The sequence below is a fragment of the Nylanderia fulva genome, unplaced genomic scaffold (genome assembly GCF_048542155.1).
Source record: "Nylanderia fulva isolate GAGA-0341 unplaced genomic scaffold, ASM4854215v1 Scaffold11, whole genome shotgun sequence".
NCBI lineage: Eukaryota > Metazoa > Arthropoda > Insecta > Hymenoptera > Formicidae > Nylanderia > Nylanderia fulva.
This window is the reverse complement of record NW_028189302.1, coordinates 4,544,183-4,569,954: the sequence shown is the minus strand read 5'-3', so window position 1 is coordinate 4,569,954 and position 25,772 is coordinate 4,544,183. Positions and strand designations below refer to the sequence as shown.

Below are 25,772 nucleotides of genomic sequence, written 5' to 3'. Positions count from 1 at the left end.
GCGCCGGATATCGAGCTTGTAATTCGATAAGACATAACACAAATTAAATTAAATCATGATGCAAATTGTTGAATTTATACAATATGCACGCACGTTCTCTCTTCTGTATTTTAGGTACATACTCGCACCCAGCTACGCGATGCTAGGATGCTGCGCCAGCTCGAGCTTTTTAGCGAGGACGTCACACGTCAACGTATCCGCGACCAGCCTGGCGATGGTTTGCGTCGACCCTGAAGATCCGGATGAGACGCGGCGCGAATGTCTGTTAAGAAGGCTCAACCGGGGAATCAAACTGGCCGAAGACATCGGTCTCGCAATCGGTATTTTCAATATTTCCTTCAATTTTATTATCAATCAACTTCCGCTCTTTCAAGAGCGCATATGTATGATATTAGCAAACATTTTCAAATTAATTCAGAAAATATTTACTTATTTTCTTTTTTATACGATTCCAGGTTGCCTCATCGCCACGATCCTCGTTAGGGTAACAAATCTGATGCCGTCTGGCGTAATGAACAGCGACATAGGGGATGTCTGCGGAGCCGAGTACTGTTCGGAGGAAATGTACCTTTACAACGAAACGTTTTACGAGCCGACGATTACGCCGGGAATGTCGAGGGTCCTCGTCAGCATCTGGCTCGGTCTGGCAGTGCTCGGTCTAGGCATATCCTGCGCGTTTCTCGACTCCAGGCTGCAGGAGCCTCAGGCAAACCAGGATCGCACCAGCGTCAAGGATATCCTCAAGTCCGTAAAATGCGCCTTTCAGGATCCGAAGCTTCAGCTCGCGGCACCGCTCACGCTCTTCATCGGATTGGAACAAGGTTTCATCTACGCCGATTTTATGGAGGTAAACAAAGCGGTTCGCGGTATTCGATTAAAAATCTTACATTTGCTTCATTTAATGTTAATTGTAATATCACAATTAATTGCTCCTAAATTTAATTTGATAATCAAAGAATTAATAATTAAAATTGAAGCAAATGTCAATCTATTTTTCCATTTTTTCCCTTTTTAAATTGATAAAATTCCACAGATTTGTCTCTCTTATTTCGTGACCTATTATTTGGAGAAATATTTTATGAAATATACGAATAACTTTATAAATTTTTGTAATATCTGGTGACTATATAAAGCATTGTCTTTTGCATAGGCGTATGTGGTGTGCACCTCGGGTGACGCCGGCACAGTCGCCTTAAATTTCCTGAGCTTGGCTCTGCTGCAAGCTCTCGCCGCCGTGACACTCTCGATGCTGTTGAGGCAGATTAAAAGGTACTATGTTGTGGGTAAGTGATTTCTCAAATGTATTACATTCAATAACAAGCGCAGAGTCGGATTGAAATAAATATATAATAACATATAAACGCAAAATGAATGACTGGTACCTTAGAGTTAAAAACAAATCAATATGTAAGATACGTAAATGGATAAGATAAATGTTACGAGTTTAATATAGTAGAGAGAGAGAGAGAGAAAAATAAAGGAAAAATCAAGTTATAATTCATAAATAATTAGATGTAAAGAAATATATAATTTTTTTGATCCGACCCGGTTAATTTAAAAATCTGTCAATCGCGGATTAGAGACAGGGGAGACCTTATTGTGATTTCAGTCGTGGGTTTCGCTTTCCACGCTTGTCTCCTGCTGGTCCTGGTCACTTGGAGACCGACAGGAGACGACCCGGCTCTCTTCCATGTCATATCAGCTGCCTGGGGAGTTTGTAATTCCATTTGGGAGACCTTGATATACAGTAAGTGTCTTGAATTTTGATCTTTATTATACAAACGTCAAACTATTTTGTTCTATGTTCGCAAGTTGGATCGATGGCTCTTAGAAACTTCGGACCCAAGTTCCGATTAAGCCAAATCAAAGTTTCGGAAGTGATTTCCAAGCTTCGTTTCTCTGTCGCGGCTGTATCTTGTCAAGACTCGGCGCCGTTCGCCAGTTGTGCATACATGACGAATCGTGCATGCGTATTCGAGTGATATTGAGCAAGCAAACGGAGTATAAAAGAAAACGAATTCATCTTTGTATACGCGAGAAGCGAAAGAAAAGCGTGAAGGAAGAGAGAGAGAAAAAGAGAATATCAAAAATAGCACAGTTTAATATAAAACACTCTCGGGCGTTAAAACATAATAGATTAAATATTTGGTCATGCAAGATTATATCGGTAACCCGAAAGAATAAACAAAGAGTAAACGCAAAAACACTTGTCATGCGAAAACGAGAACATTTTGAAGACGCGAGAAGGTAGAAAGAGACTCTTAATTGAATCTTTGACATTTCAGCGCTGGTGATGGGCCTCTATCCGAACGCGTGGCAAGGACCGCTGTCGACGTCGCTCTTCTGGCGTTGGCTCGGACTGACCCTGGCGCTCAGCCTCCATGGAGCGGTGTGCACCCGTTATCGCGTGCTGGGCCTCGCCGCGACCCTGGTCCTGGCGGTGGTGCCGTACCTCTGGCTGGAGGGTCGTCTAGCCCGGCGGGGTAAAACCCTGGCGCCCTTATGACCAGGCGACTCGACGGCCAGCGAGCGAGGGTCCACCAGCGTCGAGACAGCGACGGCGACCGACGTCAGACACCGGGGGGACTGAGAGCGAGCCGTTCCGTCCGGCCGCGCGGCGAGATCGTGGACGGGGATCGTGACAGGTAGACGCGGTAGCCACAGAAGCAGCAGCCTGATGACGCAGCTGCAGGAGCAGCAGACGCAGCAGGGCCGGGACAGTGGGTCGACCAAGGTCAAGACGCGACGCAGGGCGAACAGCGTCGCGTTCGCCTGCCGCACTGATTACGGCCTGCCTGACGACAGCGACGACGACAGTCCGCCGAAGAATCCGTTGTTCCTCGTCGCACCGGAAGCGGAACGTCGTAGAAGCGCTACCGACGGTACCGAGGGAGCGAAGGAGCGCGCCAAGATCTTCACTCTTTCGTGAGGAAGACGTCTTTCGCCTGCGATAGTGCTTAAGACTTCGCCTCCGAAGAAGCCTCGTCGGTCCATGTAATAGCTATACTCTAAGCGTTGTGATGTTCTAACGCGCTGTGCTGGATAACGTGTCGAGAAAGAGGTCTTTCCGAGGAGCTTTCGGACCGTATATAATCGTCCTTCGACCGGTCTCAAAGGATTCTCAATAAAGAAAATGAAAGAGAATTCTCTTCGTGATACGAGAGAAATTTCTTCCAACTTGTGTGTTTACGGTCGAAGGGATGAGATTAATCGTGGAAACACGTAATTCACACATACATACGCGATCGATACACTGATATCCAGCGCATCTCGTGTGAGCACAGAGTATTGCAGCTATTGCAGTGCCCTATTTAATACTCGATTCGGAAGAGAGAAAGAGAGAGAGAGAGAGGTGATTCTCTCTCTTTCTCTTTCCCTTGCGAATTTGGAGCGAGGACGGCAACGATCGATAGGCGCTTTAAAGCTCTCTCCAGGCGCGTTTAAGCCGCGATTAATGAGGATATCTCTTCCAAAGCTGGATGGAACGGTTGTGTATACGGACACTAATACATACACGTGTGTGTGTGTATATACACATATACATACATACATACACGCTTTTTCCCCGCTACGGTGCGATCGATGCACACGACTGAATAGCGGGAAAACGACATGCATACATACATATACGTATGTACATAAATCTACATATATCGTATTCTAATATCGAGCGTACCGTTTTGTATCACTCGAACGAATCGCCGTTTGACGTAACGAAACGTCGAGATGTACCTGATGTCTTTCAAGCCAAGCTACATAAAGTATAAACGGAATCGCTTCGCGCGAGACACCCGATATATATGTATATACACATATATATATATATATATATATGTGTGTGTGTGTGTACATATATATACATATATATACCTCCCTATTTATCGTAGATGCTCGTATACAAGCCTTACGGGCGTATCGATTTTTTTGAGCGAACGACTCTTGTCATTTTATATACCGATCATACTCGAAATAATGCGCAAATAAGTGACGCAGCTGACTCGGCAACAAAGTCGAATGCGAATCGACATCTACAGTGAATCCAAGCGCTGTTAAGGATTTAAATATATACATACATATATATATATATATATATATATATATATATATGTATATATATATATGTATTACAATTCAGATAAGATTTTTTATGATAATAATTCGTCGACGAAAGAGTCGCGTGGGGGAGAAATTCCCTTCCTCGAAGAAATATATAGCGAGGGGGCGACCTTCGATATACATAATTCTCTGCAGATAAGGAAAACGAAGGGGTGTGCATCGTGTAATTTTTGCGACTCCATATCGCGAAATAATCGCTATGTTTGAAATCCGTTTAGGAATATTTCCTCCCGATTATGCGTAGTGATGATGATGACGGTCGTCTCCCGGTTGCGGACGTTAGTTAACGTTTGTTTTGTTACGGATCTTAGGCTAAGCAAGCGAAACTGTAATCGCATAAAGTTTAAGGAAGATTAATAAATGTTATCTCGTTTAATGTTACACGTGTAGGCGGATCGAGCGATAAATTAGGACGAGATTGAGGCAACATATCAGCATCGACGTACAGCATCGTCTAACGGAAACGGAGCCTGGTTTCCATCTGCCTACTCTCAACAGGGACATGCATATATTGTTTGTACAACAAGCCGTACCGTAGAGCGCGCGATGAAAACGCGTTGACGAGGATAACTTTTTGCACGTCACCGTAAAAAAAATTAAAGCCTCTTCATATAAAAAAAACCGTGAATTTTCTTTTTGTACCTTTTTTTTTAATTTCTTAATTCGATTTTTATCATTTAATTAAACTTATACAAACAATAATTGTGTTGAGAGAGAGCCGAGGATGTTACATTACTTATCATATATATATAATTGAATCGATTGCAAAATATTATTTAATTATACGAAACTACTTCCGGAACAAAAATTACTTCCGCCGGTGTCTTATCCCATTTAACGGTACAGTTTGTTATGCGCCTCATACGTGTTTTCCAATGTTCGAATTAATTACGCTTGATCGAGAATACGAATCGCAGGACGATGAGATAATGAAAAAAAGTGTATCGCGAAATCTCGTAAAAGGAAGGAAAATCTGCTAGGACACGAAAACGCTCGCAGGATTTGTACTCACTCAGCAATAAACTTGCTCACACACTTTCGGTTCGAGGATCTCGAAATAAAAAGAAAAAAAAGAATGCGAAAAACGTTCAATGTCCTAGTGAAAGCGCGGAATGAGGAATATATATCGTCAGCGGCATTGGGGAAAGGCATATATTATCTGTATATTTCATGAAATAATAAATATTATCTTATTTTATATATCTCTCGACCGACGCTTTAATTCACTTTCATGTGCAATGCGCAAAATTGCCATTTCGAAAAAAAAGGGACGACTCTTTTGCCTATTTATAAACATTTCCGAAGAGAAAAACTAACATTCTCGAGTGTTTTCTCTACAAAATCGTAGAGAGAAGGGACACGCACTCTCTTTTTTCTTATTTCCTTCGTTTTATATTTAGTATTTGGAATTACTTTCATCATAGAGATCGTTGATTCATTCGTTTTTGTACTTCATAAAATAATAATACTAAGAACTAGTTGCGTGGATCTCGAGACTTGTGGTGGATTTTTCCGATCTTCCTCAAACGCTCGTTAACGAAGATTAACTGAACGACATATGAATTTTCGAGGATTCGTTGAAACCTAGAAAGCAATTAATAATCGTCGCTAATGAGCGTCCATTAAATATAAAGAGAGAATTGCACGTAAAAATGGTTGTCAAGGAATGAAAGGAAGAAAGACAAGATCGGTGAAATCGGCTACACGCACACAATTCTTAGCTTAGTAAAATTACTTCAAAAATTCGAAAAATTAGATTAAAAGGGATAATGAAGAATTGCATCGCCACACTTTAACGCTTTGGCAGTACACAACTCTTCGCCATTTCTGATAAACGCATTCATCATCATCATTATCATCAGCATCGCGCTTTACTCTCTTCGAACTTTTACTAAGTGACATAAATGCAAGTAACAGGACTCATATTTTTTACATCTATATATATATAGATATATATATGTACGTATGTATATACATATATATATATACACACATACACATACCTCAACATTGTCTATCTAAATTATTGTCAGTATCTTATGTCTTACATCACACGTAGAAGTTCGCGTTTGCGAGAGCACGATAGGGTACGAGTTAGCCGGCCCTAAAGAAGGCTTTTTAGAGCTCAACGGATTTTATCAAGATATATCCATCTAAAACTATACACTCACACACAGACACACGCACACACACATCCAATATACCACATAAACACATGGAGACACTTAGCTATTAGCCCGTGTGTAACTTGTAACAATGCCCCTTTATTTATTTTTTTTCATCAATCTTGTTCCTCTTTGTTTTTTCTAATATTTGCGTGTAACACATGATTTGCAGAAATTTCTTTTTATACTCGCTTTGTAACTCTTCTTTTTGCTCTTCTTTTTCTCTCGTACTGAAAACGCAGTACATCTCTACGAAATATCCTATGCAACATACTTCGTTTGAATTACTATAATCATGTATGTACTAATCAAATGTAGGCTACATATACAACACTCTGAACATAAACGCTTTCATTTACAACACAGATAGCAAAAAGAACAAAATGAGAGATCACAATTCATATGCGTACAGATCGCTTGGCAAACAAAATGAGTATCATGACAATTCATCTGAGTGCGAAGAAAAAACTAATAAAATAGTACTCATCAACTTCGAATCATCTATTGCGAGCTTGAAATACTGGCCTAAGAATATCAGAATGCGCTATGCAACCTTTTTGGAAACGTTTGTACAATCTTACAGGCTAAAGTATCGTAACTATTGTTGATATTACTTCATTTCCGGAGTCGCGAGTTACAGTATAAATCAAAGAATAATACTAAATTTTAAATATCGGATTTCACAATTTTTTTTCATTGACTAATCTCACAATAATTTTTTTTAGAATTTAAATTTCCTTGTAATAAAAAGAATTAGTTAATACTTAAAATTTTTATTCAAATCACGGTATAATTTATTATTTCTAAATTATAAATCAATCTTTTTCCTTTGAAAAAAAATGAAGATGGCGAAGTGGGGTCATACATACTTCATCGATATTACTGCGATTACTTGCAATATTCTTCAACAACGCCGTATGCTTTTTTTTTACGTTTTATCTAGTAACGCGAGAAGCAATTTTAGGCTGAAGCGAAATGGGACTAACATTTTGTGTACGTATGTGTGACTTATCTACAATTATTAACGTATCACAAAAGAAATACCGTGTTGCTCATAGATCTCCCTAGCTTTCGTTATCACCATATCAGCCCAAGATTACTTTCGTAACTCGACACGTATTTACTAAACGCGTGTGCAAAAAAACGATTCTCTCTCTCTCTCTCTCTTTCTCTTTTTTCTGCTTCGTATTACCAAAACATTTGGAAATCCGCATGTCTCTTGCTAAGATACCTCTAAATCTCATTAAATTTTCACCCTGTTATTTTGTCGCATTTCTAAGAACCATTTCTTTTCGTAATACGTTGTCTTTTTCACAATCGGTCTTTCAACGTTCCGAGTATACCGAGTATTAAAAGGCTCGCCGATAACGTTAATGGATGTGCAATGCAGCCTGTATCTGTTCCCTCCTGGTAACTATATGCATCGCAATTGATCTAAATACGTTTAGCGTGAGCAACAATTATCAAGATGGTAACAAATCACAGGAGTTACTATTCGGATACTCGTGAGCGGTGTCTTCTCTTTCCTTCTTTCTTTTTTCATTATTTTTTACTCTGTTACAGATACTATGGACGATAAGACGATGTTCCATGAACACGATCATAAATAATTAATGCGCGCGTGTATTATTTACATATGGAAAATATTCGACGAGATTCTCAAAAACATTATAAAACTTGAAGAGAACGTGCTAAAAACCAGAGCCTATTTTCTCCCGACTGTCGGTGTTTCATATCAAACAAGCTGCCGATCGATTCTTTAATACCGCACAGAAAATATCACGAGCTACGAGTTAAAGAAACGATCGTTAATTTCAATTACTTGAAGCGTAGAAAGAACCATATCAGTATTGACTCTTTTTGCCAGAAAAGACGCATTATCTGACGAGTGAAACCAATTGCAACATAATCACTAGCATTTTTTCTTAGATCATGATGGGTGAAACGAACAAATATGAAATACTATAGGTCTATTAGCAGCTTTGAGCATCGATGCATTCGAAAATATAACACCAAGGCGTTTTTTATGTAATGGATAACACTGCGCGTACCACAGTAACAGGTCCGTCAAGTTACTTTAATTAGTTATTTCAATCCGAAGTGCCCGCATCTTTCGGGAGAGCTTTCAATAATTTACAATCACTACTTAAATTTGATAATTAAAATCCTGTCTCTGTGCAACTAAACGGATCGACTGTTCAAACTGGAGTATAATTGCCCTTGGGTTTGTAAAAGATTTTGCCGCGCACTATACGTCTTGTGATTTCATTTAGTAGCAAGCGTTTCTCTTTCTTGATTTTCTTCAATATACCCCGGTTCTCTTGCGCGCGTCGCGACAAATACGGCAACACTTCCTTAACCGGTCCATAAGGGATGTATTTGTACGCAGAGTAACCGGATTGACCTGGAAATATTAATCGAATCATGCATATCGTTTTATATTATCCTTTATCGCACGATAATGCGACAAAAAAATTTAAGCTTTAAATATCTCTATTTACCTAATGGAAATGTTATGTAGTCACACATTCCTAATAATTGACCGAAACATATAACCTTATCCTCCGGTGAAATTCCGATTTCTTTCATTCTAAAACCATAAAAAGATTAGTTCATTTATGTATACGTCTGTTCGCAACAAAAGAAAGGATGCGGAGCAAAATTGCGGCGGCACTCACTTCTCGATCGCAAAACGCACAGTATCCTCGTTGTGCGAGGCGACCATAATTCCTATTTTTTTAGGATCCAGTCCCTTGTCCTTATACTGTTTCATCCGCCTCAAGCACTCCATGAGCGTTCTGTGATAGGACTCGGTCGTCGCCTCATACGTGGGATTCGTAGGGTCTGGATAACCCATAGCTGCTGCTCTCGCTCTTTCCTAAATAAGAACTCCTTTGATACCTTCGCCTTTAATAAACTCAATTAAACAAATACGAGATTTATCTGCCAACCTGTTCAATATACGCGCCGCGAACAAGTTTAGCACCAAAATAAAAGTTTTGACGTTCCGCTTGTTCGAGATCCGTTTTCACCTCGTTATACGCTTCTTGCAGATACGTTTGGTAAGTGTTGAATACCACAGCCTGAGAAGTAGACCGATATTTGGCAGTGAGAATATCATTCACTGAAAAGTAGCTAAGTGATAACGTCGCGATCTCCTGAGAACGTTAAAACAATACCTTTTTCGTATTGTACTTGCGCATCATCTCCAACGTCAGGCGAGAAATGGCCGGTTGAAAGTACGTCTGTTCCGCATCTATCATAATACGAACATCTAGACTATCAGCCACCTGAAAAAAAATTATTTATTTAGTCAGGATAAAACTTTAATCGATAAATAAAAAAGAAAAAAATTATTATGCATACCATGACAATATTATTCAAACGTCTGATCATGTTCCTAAACATTTCCTCCTCTTTCGACGTAAGCTGCGACATTAATCTGACCATCTTGCCCGTCTTAATATCAGGTACTTGGAAAGTTTCGCTCAGTTCATAATTTTCGTCTAAAATACCACTCCACGGGAAAAGGTGAATCACACTGCGTGGATAAAAATATCCATTACTTGCGATATTACAAATGCTAAAAAAAGCATTCCAATTTTTTATTTTGATTTTGTGCGTACCCTTCTTTATCCGATTGAATTTTTTGAAGAAATTTTTGCACCGATTCCTCGTCTTTGATGTGTGCCTCTTCGAATTTTTTCCTAAAATCATCAGGTTTCACGTGCTGAGCCAAAATAGCACCCTCGCCGCCAATAACGTCCGACATGTACTGCCGTGCGCGCATAATTACCTCTGACAATTGAAGCTAAAATACAATTTGTCTATCAGTCGTGAGTTTTACAGTCAAGTGCAATTAGACTTCCTAAAAAAAATAAAATTGCCAACCAGAAGCTGCGGCCGACCAAGCGCGGTTAATTTGACAGCTGTGATGCCCATGCCCATCGAAGCACCTGCAAAGATAGATATAAAATATATTTATAAATATGTATATTATAAGATATATTTTCTGTTACACATATCTGCGTTATCTTATAATATTAAACTAAATTATTTTTTTCTATAAGAAAAGGCGCAAAGAGATACTTAATATTTCTGGATCTGGATAATTAAGGATAATATAAAATGGAAAAAAATATTATTTCAAGGAAAAAGAAGGAAAGGTCTCTTCTTACCAGGACGAGGATCGGCTTGGTCATGAGTGGTAAAATTCTGAGAGGGATATTTCAGCTGCACAGTCTTCACTTCATCCTCTGTACAAAAATGTATACAGGCTCTTTATCGACTTGCGCCTAATAGTTTATTAATTTCTAAATTTTTTTAAGATTTAATCCAATTGCGGCAGTCTTTTATAGATTAAATATTTTCGTTACACGTTATGTCATATAATTTGGCTGGAAAACGCAACCAGTAATCCCACACGCGTACCGATATTTATAGCTTAGACTACAAGAGAACTATATATTTCTGACTCGTAGAATTTCAAAAGATCCATCGTCGTCGAGATGTCATTGATCGCGACAAGGGCATGTGACGTTTTTATTGACTGCAAAATGTAATATTATCGATAAAAAAAAGTACCCATCTCGCGTGAACGAGAAAAGAAAATTTTCTAAAAACGGAGATTGATTTTGCACGTAACATCAGCTACCGCATTTTCTCATAATTATGCGGTAACGTTATGCGGTATAATTTTTCGCATCATTATTATCTTCTTAAAAGTAATTTTATATCAAACTTTATTAACAAATAAATATAACAAGATTCTAAACAGCTGCTAAAAATAATACGAATAAAGAGACCGAAATTACGATTTGATAATTAATAATTCTTTTGAAGACAATTATTTCTGCGTCTTGTTTTCCACTTTTATTTGTTCGTATTTTTATATTTATAAATTTTATTAATTTTTTATTAATGTTAACTAATTTCAATATCAATATTATCGTAAATTATATGTTAATTTAATTTAATTAATTTTATTAAAAATGTAACTAGTATTCATTAAAACATAAGCAACATTTGAAAAACGATGGATTTCATGGTATATCAATTCCTAACATGTAATTCTGACGAGTAATCGCGCTTGTGAAATAATAATGTATGATCAAGTTCTACAATAATATTATAGTAATACGACAATCTTGTTGGATTATAAAGTCAGAGTATCGACTTCTGTAGATAGCGAGAATATGTGCTCAACTACATTATTCGAATATTCCGAAGGTTAAAAAACACTTTATAAACTGATACTACATTTCGTGCAAATTTAATCTTTAACTGTGCGATCCTCTATTTACTAAAAAAATTGCAAAGTAGATTGAAATAGGAAAAAAATGTGTATAAATTATTTAAGTTTTAATTTAAAAAAGTATATCTATATACGTATAATTTAAAATATTAGAAAGCGATATTATTAAATTCAAAATTTAGAAGAGGATTAAATTACAAGCATTCGTATGCATCAGCTATGCAAACTGCTTTTTTAAAGGATGGATACTCTATATAATTCATATCAAAGTCAAAAGCAAAGGAATGTCAGACAAGGATTAAGAGAAGAATTAAAGTGTTTAGAGAGATCTAAAAATAAAATTGATGACTCACTCGCCACAGCCTCCAGGCATCTGAGGAAAATATCCATGTTTCGTTCACAAGACGCTTCGTTCAGGTAGAAATACGTCCTGGCCGATGACACCTTGTAACGTCGATCGGCGAACGACTTTTCCACGTGGTACTTTTTCAGCGGACCTTCTCTCTTCTCGTCACCCGCTTCTGATACCGAGGCTCTGAAATGGGAAAACGTTCGAATATTCAGGATTTATTTCAATTATTATCGCTGTACACCTCCATTTGTACCTGTATTAAGTTCGCTACCTGTCTATTACACTTATTAAGATAAGTCGTTATGAAACAACGAACAAAGTGTATAGTAGACAGGTTGTTAATTGAAGTTAAGAATTAATACATATTATATTAACTAAGATCAGTTATCAACTTTTTAACTTTTTTTTAACTTTTAACTATAATTAATTAATTATTACTCAGTATTAATTTTTAATGCAAATAATTTTGTTCCAAAATGTATTGAAAATTAAAGCATGATTTCCTCTCTTTACGTACAGAAAAAAAAAAGATACGCGAACGTAAATAGAGAACTGTGCCTGATATTAGCATTATACATCCGTTGAAAGGTGCTGTAAAGCGATATGTGGGATTAAATTTCATATATTTGACGAAGGGATTCGAGAGAATAAGCGCGCTACTTTCGCAAGGACGTCGTTGACAAAAAATCAAAAGATCAACGTTCGATCATAAGACAATGATTATGTAATTACTACGAAAATATATGAGATAAATATACTTACTGAATCTCGCGTCGTTCGGCCTCCTCCTGCGAAATGTCTTCTTCGACGGAATAATCCAGAATCGGTTTTACGCCAAATTGTCGTAACCTGTCCAAAACTGGGGTGATTTGTACCTCATCCTCTCCAGCAACGAAGTGTCCGTAGAACGTTGCCTTCATAAGCTTTGTGAACAGCTTCTCGCCCAACATCGCTTTCGCCAGTTTCATGAACTGTTCAGCATTTAAATTTCAAACGATTAGATATAGTGTGTCGTCGAATCAATAATATATGGATCGAGCAATATAAATCTTTGCAATCAAAGTAGGAAATTAAAAAAAAACTGCACAATTAAATTACACAGTAAATTTTCATTAAAAAGTTGAGTGCAATTTTTTATAGAAAATTTAATTTAATCATGAGACAAATATAACAATATACATATTTCATGAATACATGTAAAAATAGCTTTATGCTTCTTCAGAAATAATATAAATAATAATAAAATTAATAATATGTAAATAATAAAATAAATCAATCAAAAATAAATTTATTTTGAAAATCAAACAAAGGTAAAATAAATCACAATGGCAACAAGAGTCTAGAGCAATTACATTGTTCATTCTTTTCCTCCCGTCTCACGGTAGATGTGTGTGATTTATGTATTCCATTCAAATTTATATTGTTTAAAAGAGACTATATCACGAGACGCGAGCGTAAAATAACGCGAAGAAGAATGCAAAAATTGCTGCTAATTTTTCGTTCGTAGAATTCAACCTCGAAGCGTTATGTAATCGCTCGGAGAGACGAAAACGTTGTCTTATATAGATGTAATACGCCCTCGCAATAAAAATGTAGGTTACATCGCGGCTAACGATCACGTGGATGGTGGTTGCCGAATATCGATTTCTTGAGAAAACGCTTACTCTCGGTATGCGAATATCGATCTCTTAAGAAGACGCATGTGTGTATTCTCAGTATGCGCCATTATAATCCCGTCTGATATTAAATGCCAAGTTTAAGGAAAGCACGAAATGTATAAGAAGCGTAATATACAGGGTTTTTTAGATGTAAGAAACATAATAATAATGTATAAGAAGCATAATAATAATATTATTCTTTCAATGGAGTTGCAAGCAATTGAAAAGTATAACATTTTCATACATTTGCATTTTATATGAAAATTTTATTGCCCTCTCGTAATGTAAAGATATGCGATATGCAGAAACAAATATAAATACGTCATATTTGAATATATATATCTAATATATTCACGAAGGTTCAAACTCGACGTCAATTGCTCGTTAAAACCGATGTCCTGATAATAAGAATGATGTATCATAATTTACACTCCGTGATTCGTATCATCGTGATCTTCTAGCCATCGTAAAATAAAATATATTTTATTAAATATGTAGTAAACGTGGAATTCAAAGCAAGCTTCGAGATATCGAATTTCTATGCGAGCTATAAAGACTATATTCCATTTATTACTGTAGAGAATGAATATATTATTTTACACACGCAGCTGTATATGTCACCTATTTTATTTTATATAAAATAGCCAAGAAATATACAATTGTTTCGGAAAATTTGTGGGAAAGAACAGATTTAAAATCTGTCGTGCTAAAGCAGGAAGCAATTAAATCGAATAAGAGATTTTTTAGATAAGAATAATGAAATTGCGATATAAATCATCGAAATTAATGATTCCCCAAATGATGACGGATAAGAAGCAAAATATTAATAGAATATACATAGTAGAATACTCGAGCTTAAGCAAGAGGAAGAAGAAGTGTGATTAGTCGAGTTATTAAAATAGAAACTGCTTGCGATAAGACGCGGGAAGGTTGCTAATTGCAATTGCTTCCCTTATCGATTTCGTCAGATGAAATCGTAGAAATAAAATTGGAATGCGACCAAGAGGCAGAGAAAACATTTTACAGACGAAGGAGCGTACGTGCGGAAGTTGATTTTAATTTTATCGTCATTCATAAGATTTCCCTATCTTGCTCCAGAGAATTTTTCCGACAATTAAAAAACATTTTTGTAATAGCACAATTAAAACAATATAAAGTCAATATTCTCATTCATAATAATAATTTCATAATAATTTTTTATGTAGATCTGATGCAGATATAAAATACTGTATAATTCTGATTGTGTATATAGTAATAGTAATTAATAGGGTATGATAGTTTATGTAAAACAATAATACAAAGCAAATTTGAAATGCAAATTCTTACGAGTGTTAAGCAAATAGATATGTATATAAGTTGATTTGTATTATATAGATGATGTGGTCGACAGAGGAGAGTATATACTTAACAGCGTCACTTAAGTCATTGTTGTTTGTCAAACTCGAGAGGCTGCTGGAGCTTACCAAAGTTTGCCAACGTTATATATACCTATTGATAAGCCTACGAGCAGTGCGTACAAATTGCACGATAATCTTTCTCTTCGATATCTGCCGTACAATAAATTATTTTTTGCTGACGAGATTCTAATGCGAAAATAAATATAACATTAAATGTGAAAAATTCAAATTAAAAAATGTTCTAAACACTTTGGAACAATAAGTAGAAGTGTAATGATATCGATATACAAGTGCAATAGAATTCGTCAGCCATAAGTTTAAAGGAACCTACAAATAATGTTGACTTTGACACTAACGTCATGTTTATGCAGTCGCTCGAGATCAATCGAAATTATTCTCGTGTGCCAAAATCATCGGACTATGGACCAGCATCGTATAAGATAAATGTTTAAAGTTTAAAGATGATGCGCTATTAACTACATACGTCATTCGAGAAAGAGGAGTGTCTAGATAATTGAAATAAAATCATTAATCAAATCTCTGTCTTCCCGCGTGAATCAAATTACTACTGTTTATATTTTTTCATGTATTTCGCTGCAAATAATATATATACATATTTAACTGAAGTTTGACAAGTGAGAAATACATTTCTTGGCAGTTGTATGGGTCGTTCAACTGCATTGTCTATGTCTTGTGTAAGGTTCAAATCGATGTAACTGGAGAAATGTGATAATAAGCTGTGTGCGATATTATATGTGCTGATTGCGATTCGAGCTGACGATTGGATCTAGAAAAATTCCCGACCTCGAAAACACATGTGCATACGATGACCATATTTTCTAAGAGAAAATAAAGGACAATCCTGAAAATTTTAGGGCTTTGTTTCGACATGTTTCCAAATCAGTTTGCGACCAAAGAAATCGACGAGCAGAAAAAAAAAAACAATTTTATCAGAAGCTTACATATATTCTTATATAGTTTGAAACTAATTCGAAATTATATTAGAACAAACCCTTGGTTTCTTAAATAGATTCCGGATAAGAGATTCCGTTGTTTCCGTTCTAATTAATTCTCATGTTTTCACGTTCTAATTAATACTATATGATATTAAACATTAAAACGCTAAATAAAAAATAAAGGACAAAATTGAGTTTTGGAAACATGAATAAATCTAAAGGACTATACTTGAATTACAAGACTGCCCTCTAAAATAAAGAAATGCATCTCTCCATTTGACATTTTTAATAACGTTCCCTTATCATTGCCGTCATAAATAATTGTAGATTTATTTTGAGATATTAATCATCGATTTAGGATAAGAATTCAGATTCCACACTTCAAACTTGTCGAGTCATTTGATATTGACAGAGAGATAAGTGTATTATGGGCTATTCTGTATCATGCAATACACGTGCACATTTACAGAAAAAAAGGAATCCTTGATTCAAGTATATTTTTATTCTTGAACGCTATTTGATTGATTTAAGCATAGAATGCTCTTTGTAATCACAAATTTTCATTTGCCTTAATAATAAATAAGTTTGTGTAAAGTATATTTTATCCTTAAGATATATTCTTGTTTCAAAACTCGTTATATGATAAAAACAAACTTAGTCACATTTGAACTAAGAATTATTTATTATATACATACACAGAAAAAACAGTATCCTTGAGAGAATGCAAATATGCTTTGATTCAAGTATATTTTATCCTTATAATAGCACCAAATATAAATAATTTTGGATAAAGGATAATTTATCCTTAAAACAAAGTGCAAAATATTCTTGGTTGAAGCTGAAATTTACTTATAAATATTGCAAGAACAAGTGACAAGTGACAAGTGAGCATTGAATATAAGCGGTACTTTCAAATATACCTACACAGAAAAAAAGGAATCCTTGATTCAAGTATATTTTTATTCTTGAACGCTATTTGATTGATTTAAGCATAGAATGCTCTTTGTAATCACAAATTTTCATTTGCCTTAATAATAAATAAGTTTGTGTAAAGTATATTTTATCCTTAAGATATATTCTTGTTTCAAAACTCGTTATATGATAAAAACAAACTTAGTCACATTTGAACTAAGAATTATTTATTATATACATATAGGTATATTTGAAAGTACCGCTTATATTCAATGCTCACTTGTCACTTGTCACTTGTTCTTGCAATATTTATAAGTAAATTTCAGCTTCAACCAAGAATATTTTGCACTTTGTTTTAAGGATAAATTATCCTTTATCCAAAATTATTTATATTTGGCGTTATTATAAGGATAAAATATAGCCATATTTGCCTTCTTTTACGGATTTTATTTTTCCTGTGTTGTTGTGCACGCCTGCAAATAAACCGGAAAACCCTGTCAGCGGATAAGAGACAGCGTGAAACACTCGAGATATCATATGACACCGATAATGACAGCTTGATTCAGAAAAACCAGTCGTTATCGATGCGTTCTATTTTTAAATATGCTCGATAAATATTTTAATTTAAGCAAATCCAATCAAGTATCTAAATCAAATGTTTCCTTCACATGCACTATGTACTATCTAGGCTCTAATTATTTGTCAATGCAATTAGAAAAGCATTAATCGTGGAATACTCATATATATGTACACATAAATGCACCATATTAAATTCCAATTTCAAATCAAATATAATTAAATTTTATCAATTTTATTAAATTTATTCAAATTCATTGGAGTTTAATTAAGTTGAGCTTCGTTTTAAATAAAAAAATTCTATTTTTTTCACAAAAATCAAATAAATGCATTCTGTAAATAATACAGTCAAAGATGATTCTTTGTTGCTATTGCAATATAAAGAAATATGAATTAATATAAACATATAACAATAAAAATGATGATGTAATTTATTAAGTAATGACTAGATAGTACATAGTGCATGTGAAGGAAACATTTGATTTAGATACTTGATTAGATTTGCTTAAATTAAAATATTTATCGAGCATATTTAAAAATAGAACGCATCGATAACGACTGGTTTTTCTGAATCAAGCTGTCATTATCGGTGTCATATGATATCTCGAGTGTTTCACGCTGTCTCTTATCCGCAGACAGGGTTTCCCGGTTTATTTGCAGGCGTGCACAACAACACAGGAAAAATAAAATCCGTAAAAGAAGACAAATATGGCTATATTTTATCCTTATAATAACGCCAAATATAAATAAAAAAATTCCAAGCTTTATATTAATTACTATAATAATGTTATTTTTATGTACTATAATATATTTACAAGTAATTTAAAAGGAAATAAACTAAAAAACATTACAATAGATCCGAGAGAGATCAGACACTTGTTTAAACAATCGATTCGATATATTAATACGAATAAAAAATTAGCTATCATACCTACATTTTAACTATCCTTATTATATTACAATATGAACTTTAATTATCATGACTAAATTTTAGCTATGGTCACTAATATTTTTAGCTATAGTTTAACAGAGAATGCTATAGCTAAAAAATATTAGTAATCATAGTTAAAATTTAGGCAAACAAATTTTGATAACTAAATTTCACGTTCAATATAGAGATAGCTAAAATTTAGATAATGGCTAATTTTTTCTGAACCGGTAACCCGTAAAGATTATTCGCTTGTCCCTGGCAGGGGTCGCACGAGGAAGCACCAGACGAACTGGATAGCCTTGGAACTACTCTCATCGTCGTCATCGACCAATTGGCCGGATTAGTCTCGTATAGATGCATGTAGGACAGTGCGTCTCATTTTATGAAAATTTATAGATAATTAAGAGTGCTGATTTTATTTACAATAGTTCTAGAGTTACTGATAGTTCAAGCAAATAGTTCAGGTCCTTAAAGAAAACAACGAAAATGCCTTAGGACAAACTGGGACATCAACCTAATGTAGCGTGAGTTCTGTGTTTTACAAATAAAATTAAAAAAAATGTTTTTTGGTATGTACAGTACCTTTCTGAAGAGATCTGATAATTAAAAAACAATGAAAAAATTTTTGAAATAATTATATTTTGCTTGAAAAATGCATATTTTCGAGTTCGAAGTTGATACATCAATCGATTTTCAGTTCTATTTTTTTAAAAACAATTTTCATACAGTTTTTAGAATATACAGTTAAATTAGGGAATTGAAATTAGAGAATTAAAATTATGTACATAATGGAAATTCGAGAATGTTTATTACATAATTTTAATTCGTCGAATTTCTATTATGTACATAATTTTAATTCCCTAATTTAATTTTATATTCTAAAAACTATATCAAAACTGTTTTTAATCAGGAAAATATAGGACAAAATAAGACGTTGCGTGTAGAACTATTATAAATAAAGTCAGAGCTCTTAATTATGGGTTCCCACAAAATGAGATGCCAACTTCACACACATTGTAGGGCACCCTATATAATTGATACATAACTATACTAATATCGAAACGTGCTACGTCAAACCAGCTGGAAGGAAGACTCGCATATACGCACCAGGATTGACCGAAATCCGAATGTAACGAAAAAGAGCAAAAAATTTCTAAAACCCGGTTATTGAGAGAGGAGGTCAAAGGAAGAAATGTTTGCCCAACTGCCTGGGCGAGACAGCTGAATTGAGACATAGGTAATGCGAAAGTGTTATGCAACATGAACCTTGAAAAAATTTTGGCAGAATGTTTCGCAAATGAATTCGCATGAACATTAACGCCTCGTATAACATTGAAGAAAATTTATTTATTCGAAAATAATAATGCTCGAGAGTTGGAATTTCGCCCGATTTTATATGACAAATAAATAATTCGTAGGATGCGCTCGGCAAAGTTTCATATTGTTGAATAATGACTACGAGTTTAAACATCAAAAAGCCGATCAAAGGGAAAAGATGGAGAGGATTTTGCAACCATATAGCATGCTGAAAGGATGACTCTTGATGACGGGAAGACTAATCAATGCACGAGTCTCGCGACCAGCAGACGCGGCGACGCCTTGTTGCATAACAAGATCAGCGCGAATGCAATAATAATAATTCGCGGGAGATGCAAAAGTCACGCGCAACGACCCGATTTATTTGCATAGCGATGTACGAAGAATCGATACGAAGCTCGATCTTATACACGCGCGTATTTTTTTCTGTTATAAAGTTTCTGCTATATACATACAGAGAGAATTTTCTCTTAGAATTTATCCTGAAAAACAGCTATTAAAAAATGTAAAAATCGTAAAACAATATGATATTGGAAGAATTTTATAGAATTTCTTTATTAATATTTAATTACCACAATAAAAAATATTAATATCAAATTAATATCACAATAAGATATAAAATATGTTCGATTGATTTTATTATGTACATGTTAATATTTTTTTATTGTGATAAATATTAATCAGAGAAACTCTTATAAAATTTTTCTAATATTATATTATCTCACGATTATCATAATTATCAATATAAATTCTAAGAAAAAATTCTCTTCGTGGAAGAATAATAAAACAATTACAGAGAGAAAAAAAGACGAAATAAATTCTTGATTGCAACATTAACAGCAACTAAAGTTCCAAATTTCAATATTTATTTAAAATATTGAAGTTTAATAAAACCACAATCATCATATAAATCAAATGTTGCATTAAAATACGACTAAATTTCACTCTTAATTAACATGTTAAAAATCGCGTAACTTGCAAGCTTTGTAAAAATTTATTTTTCAAAAATCAATTTTTATGGCTATTGCAGCCAACATTGTGATTCAAATACATGTATTTGTGTGCTATTTTTATGAAAAGTGCAGTAGAGATATAGCGTGCACAAATGTGCCTAGTCTGACATACGTTTGAACAAAAGTCTGGCACAAAAAAAAATTAAAGGGGGGCCAATATCCCTTGGGTCAGATCAAAATCTTAGGATCGCATCGATGATGCATAGGCGCAGCGAGGTGCACGACTATATGCACCATGCAGTTTGCCTGCAGTTTTCACTCGCTAACTATTTACGGTCGACCACGTGACTTTTTCTATATTTTTTCATGCGGTTTAGAAATTAAATAATTATGAAGAAATTAGAATGCCCCCCGAAAAACGCGCTCTTTATCCAAGAATCACTCGGACTCTTCTCGATCCAAGATCTAGAGAATTATAAAGTCGACAATTTTTTTATTAAAAAAGTGAACGTCGTTGACAAATAATTAATGGTTTGAGAGAAAACTTATGTTTTAATTATTTTTCTTTTATTATAGATATATAGCGATAAAATTTGCAGTCGTACTAAAATTGTCTCGGGAAAACCGAATCATTTTTCCGGTTTTGTCAGTTTTACTTGCGGTTTTCTTGACAGAAATACACTCGGGTCTCTAAAACCTCGATCTAACTTCGTTCGTCTGCAATGAAAATTATTGCGTCTCGCAATGACGAAGAACTGACATTGAACGGATACGATCGATACGGAAATGTGAGAGACGAAGAAAGTAGTTCGTTCGTTATGTCGAATCGTGGTTTCCGGAAAAGAGAGAGAAATATATTTCCTGTCATATGTTACCGTAAAACGTTTTGCGTCCTGCCGTGAATTATGTCTCGTCGCCAAACGACCGAGACGTTAATCAAATACAACATTTACATCCGGGCGGGATGATTTATCGAATGATTGTACCTATATGTTCATGAGTTCACAATGAGTAATGCGGTCGATGTGCGCGTAATTTTATGTTACGTAAAGTTCGGCAAGTAGATAGATATACAGTGATTTTGTTGTATAATAAGATGCATCTTGCAACGATGCATTCTGCATCATGTATGCTCTAAGAATCGAATAAAGCTTGAGAAGCGTGGAAAATCTATAATGTAAAGTAAATGTAAAGAAAACTTTATCTCTTTGTGACGATTTAAGAGAAAAACACAATCGCATTACATTTATTGTAAAGACTCCTTATATAATCGTTTATTTTTAACTTATATATTTTAAACTGAAAAAAACATGTATACACAAAAAAGGCAAGTGATTTATACGTGGTTAATTATCTTTTCGCAATTGTGCACACTAATGGATCGAATTAGGGTAAATGCTTGAAACTTTATCTTGTTGCGATGATTTAGGAGAAAAACACGATCCCATTACATTTATTGTGAAGTCTCCTTATATAACCATTCATTTTTTAATTTATATATTTTAAATTGAAAAAAAACAAGCATACTCAAAAGACAAGTAATTCATATGGTCGATTATCTGTTCGCAATTATGCATACTATTGAATCTAATTATGATAATTCTAATTAGAGCAAATATTTGAATGGCATTTTTAGTTGCAAAACTCTTGCAAAGACAGATTTGTATGAATTAAAATTGCTTTTTAAAATTCTTCAGTCATTCTTGTTATAGTCTTTATGTCAAAATCAATGTGTAAAAATTGCAACAAATTATTTTTTATAATGCATAATTAACAAATTTACTAATTAAAGTAAACGATACTTATTATCTGCAAACTTCTTGTGAAGCATTTATGAATTAAAAATTAGAAACATTTACATATATTTAAAACCGTATCGTTTTTATCTCACACAAATATGACTGAAATATTTCAACAAAAAATCATTTTTATGTTGCATGATTAACTTACAAATAAAAGATAAACGTTTTACAATATGAAAAAAAAAACAGTCACAATTAAAATAATTTTGTTTTCTTTCAGTTAATTCTACAAGAAATTGATTCGCGTTTTCAGTGGCAAATAAATAAATAAATAAATGAAAAAACCAACATTTCTAAATTGAATCAATGATACCTAATTTAAAATCACGCAAAATAATTGTAAATATATATATAACGCAATTGTATTGTATAATAGAAACTATATAATATTAATATTCTATATAACGAAGTAGAAATTCGCGGAATCGATAATTTTCTTCATGATCGATTAAAGAGACACAATTGAATTTTGCATCCTAAACTATTCTTAACCATGAAGGAGTTATGTAATTGGTCACACAGTAGAACAATTTTTCTTATTAAAAACGGTACCCGTTAGAATTTTTGTGTTATATTAATATTTAACACATTCATGTGTTAATTTAACATAGTGTCGTTGTGTTGAATTTAAACGTTAAATTATTAAAATAACTGAAAAAAGATGAAAAAATAATACAATGTGCATCTATTTCCAATTTTACACAATAAATATGTTCTATTTTATTAGTGACAAGATTTATCTGTTAAAATTTACAGAATAAAATGTTGATTTTTTATTTTATAACATAAGTAGGTATGATAAAATCTAAAATTAACATATTTTTAGTTAATTTTTATATTAAAACTAAGTTTACACAAAATTTATTTAAAAAATACTATAAGTTTCGCATTTATTTTGTATTAAAATATTAACACAGTATTTGTGTTTCCATTTAACATATCCATATTATATTAACACAAAAATTTCTGTGGACCGTTTGGAACATGTAATATCTCTTAAATTTAACACAAATGTTTCAACTGTGCGGTGATAGTTTGCGGCGAAATTCCTATGTCGATCCGGCAATAGTGAGATCAATAACGCGTCCTAGCCAGCTTAATGCAAATCGCGTGTGAAACGTTACGTAAGTTCCAAAACGATGAAACATTATGAATGACGAATTAAATATCTATCTTTTTTTTTTTTTTAAGGGACTCCCCACGACGATATCAATGCAAAATCACGATTACATCGGCTGATCGCGATAAATCATGAATGATGCATGATTTATATCAATAGCAGCGGAATTACACGTATTTACGAAAGAACGATAAGACTTTAATGGATGCGTAAAGGCTTTCTTGGAAGGCTAATCGACTATAAAATACGAAATATCATCTAACAATAAGATCCGTCTATATGACATGATCGACAATTCTTATTAAACTTGCATAAAAGATTCATTTCAGTATCGGAATTGAATTTCTGATTCTCTTTCTTAGATTATACACGATTATACAAAAAAATTGTTAACTTGACTAAATCGTTCAACAAAATATTATTTTTTTAAGTGAACATATAGAAATATTTAAATTAAATATAACATATTATATCTAACAAAACGTATATTTGACATAAATACTAACTAAATATATTCAATTAACAAAATAGTAATTTAGTTGAACGGTTTAGTCAAGTTAATCATCTTTTTTCAGTGTACATGACGTAATTTTTTTCTGGATAAATTATGTATAAATAAGGTAGCAATAGAAAATCACGTTATCTTAGATTCATGCTTTTTTACCTGATGCAAGATCAGGTAATAAAAATAATCATTTTGAAATCACTTTGATATCATTTGCCAAAGACTGATTTTGATATTTTCAAGGATATGAATCTGCGACAAATATTAGACATACAAATCTAAAAGGAAATGTTACTATCGATTACCGAAATATTCAATATTATATATCACATTTGCATTATATTTCTATCGCACACAAGTTCATAAATAAAACATTTCGCTTACGTTTCGATCATGAAAAATATTCCTAATACTTAAATCAATTATCATCCGCATTAATCAGATGCAATTACCTTTAAATAAATAGGAAAACGAGCTTCTCGCATATCATATATAAGTTCTCACTTTTTGGTGCACATTTAATATACATATATTAAAAAATGGAATTTATTGTTAAAAGAGTAATTCAGAAATATTTCCCTCTGTTTCTAAACTAGAAAGAGATCTACGCTACCTACACAAATAGCCGAACACAGACGAAATCTTGGATTGCAATCTAATACAATCTTAATTAAAATTAATAAAAATTTATAAATATTAATTTATCGAAAAATCAGCACAGATCGACTTCGAAGGCGCAAATGAACAACACATAAATATACATGTGCGAACTCACCTTCATGTTGTTCTCCACGATGTACTCGATGGAGCACATCTGGTAGACAACGTAGGCGCGCATCAGCTCCATGGTGGTTTTGCTCTTGAACGCGGCGATCGGGTCGTTAAACTTTAAATCGAGTGGGTCGACCTGGCGAGGCGCCGCCGGCTGCTGCTTCTTGACGTCAGTGGCGGCGTCGGCGCCGGAGGTCGCGTAACCGCGCACCTGTGTAACCAGCCGCAACGGCGGTGTCCTCGCCACCGTCGTCGCCGACGCCGCCGCGTTCTCCAGGAGGCCGATCACGCCGCACTTGGTCAGCTTCTTGCTACCGCAACATCGTCGCGACACGCTCCTCAGGAACGCCATCGTCTCGGCGAGCGAGGAGTTGAAAAGGAGTAGGAAGAGAAAAAGGGAGACACAACTGTCTTCTCACCGAGGCTGCTTCAGCTCTCCGTCAGATGAGGAAGAAAGGATGGCAGGATTAGAATAGAGAGAGAGAGAGAGAGAGTAGGAAAAAGAAAGAGAGAGAAAGAGAAGGATGATTGACTCACCGAGGACGATGTTCAGGATGTCGCCGCTGCTACTGCTGGTCGCTTCTCGTCTTGTGATCGCGCAACGTGCGCAATGTGTCCAACCAAGGAATTCACGTACACGAGTCGCGGCGACGCGGCGCAACTGAACGACGATGATGACGGGACGGCGGTCGTCGTCGTCGCCGTCGTCGTGACGCCGGAACGTAGGAGGCTCGACGTCAGAGCGTGAGAGAGAGAGAGAGAGAGAGAGGACGCGATCGCGCGCTTATAATAGTATACGGAATATAATGGCGACCGTTCGCCGTGTGCTCTCTCTCTTCTCCTCGCAACGCGACGGAAATATTGATTTTCGTTCACCGGGGACACCGAGTCCGACAACGTACCGTGGGGCGCCGGGTCCGCGGATGGCTTAAATATAACGCGCCGCGTCCCGATCTGACTTCGCCTACGCGCCTCGTTCCCCGATTA

General features: G+C 34.8%; 2 protein-coding genes and 1 long non-coding RNA gene across 3 annotated transcripts in view; 2 read left to right on the top strand and 1 right to left on the bottom strand.

The window, feature by feature from the left end:
- Positions 1–5,316, top strand: part of LOC114936835 (UNC93-like protein) — an 11,673-nt gene extending 6,357 nt beyond the window's left edge. Inside the window, exons 4-8 of the mRNA XM_029310157.2 lie at positions 115–320; positions 456–847; positions 1,151–1,283; positions 1,610–1,747; positions 2,286–5,316. Coding sequence (XP_029165990.1) covers positions 115–320; positions 456–847; positions 1,151–1,283; positions 1,610–1,747; positions 2,286–2,506 — 1,090 coding nt within the window. The 3' untranslated portion in view covers positions 2,507–5,316. The remainder of the gene's footprint in view (positions 1–114; positions 321–455; positions 848–1,150; positions 1,284–1,609; positions 1,748–2,285) is intronic.
- slgA (proline dehydrogenase slgA) lies at positions 5,254–25,772 on the bottom strand. The gene is made up of 11 exons (XM_029310168.2): positions 24,790–25,772; positions 12,650–12,858; positions 11,889–12,070; positions 10,173–10,237; positions 9,908–10,092; positions 9,648–9,822; positions 9,461–9,571; positions 9,233–9,364; positions 8,960–9,159; positions 8,783–8,871; positions 5,254–8,685 (listed from the first exon to the last, which is right to left on the bottom strand). Exons 1-11 carry the CDS (start codon positions 25,135–25,137, stop codon positions 8,480–8,482), a joined length of 1,902 nt encoding a protein of 633 aa, XP_029166001.1. The 5' UTR covers positions 25,138–25,772; the 3' UTR covers positions 5,254–8,479.
- LOC114936847 (uncharacterized) lies at positions 18,663–20,163 on the top strand. The gene is made up of 3 exons (XR_003820783.2): positions 18,663–18,841; positions 19,228–19,554; positions 19,736–20,163. It is a non-coding gene; the product is annotated as an uncharacterized LOC114936847 (long non-coding RNA).

Bases quoted from the DNA above. Each gene is read 5' to 3' on its own strand.
- slgA (XM_029310168.2), bottom strand. From the start codon at position 25,137: ATGGCGTTCCTGAGGAGCGTGTCGCGACGATGTTGCGGTAGCAAGAAG. The intron at 8,872-8,959 runs GTGAGTGCCGCC...TTATGGTTTTAG, and splicing joins GTGCGTTTTGCGATCGAGAA to AATGAAAGAAATCGGAATTT. The intron at 8,686-8,782 runs GTAAATAGAGAT...TAATATTTCCAG, and splicing joins CTACATAACATTTCCATTAG to GTCAATCCGGTTACTCTGCG.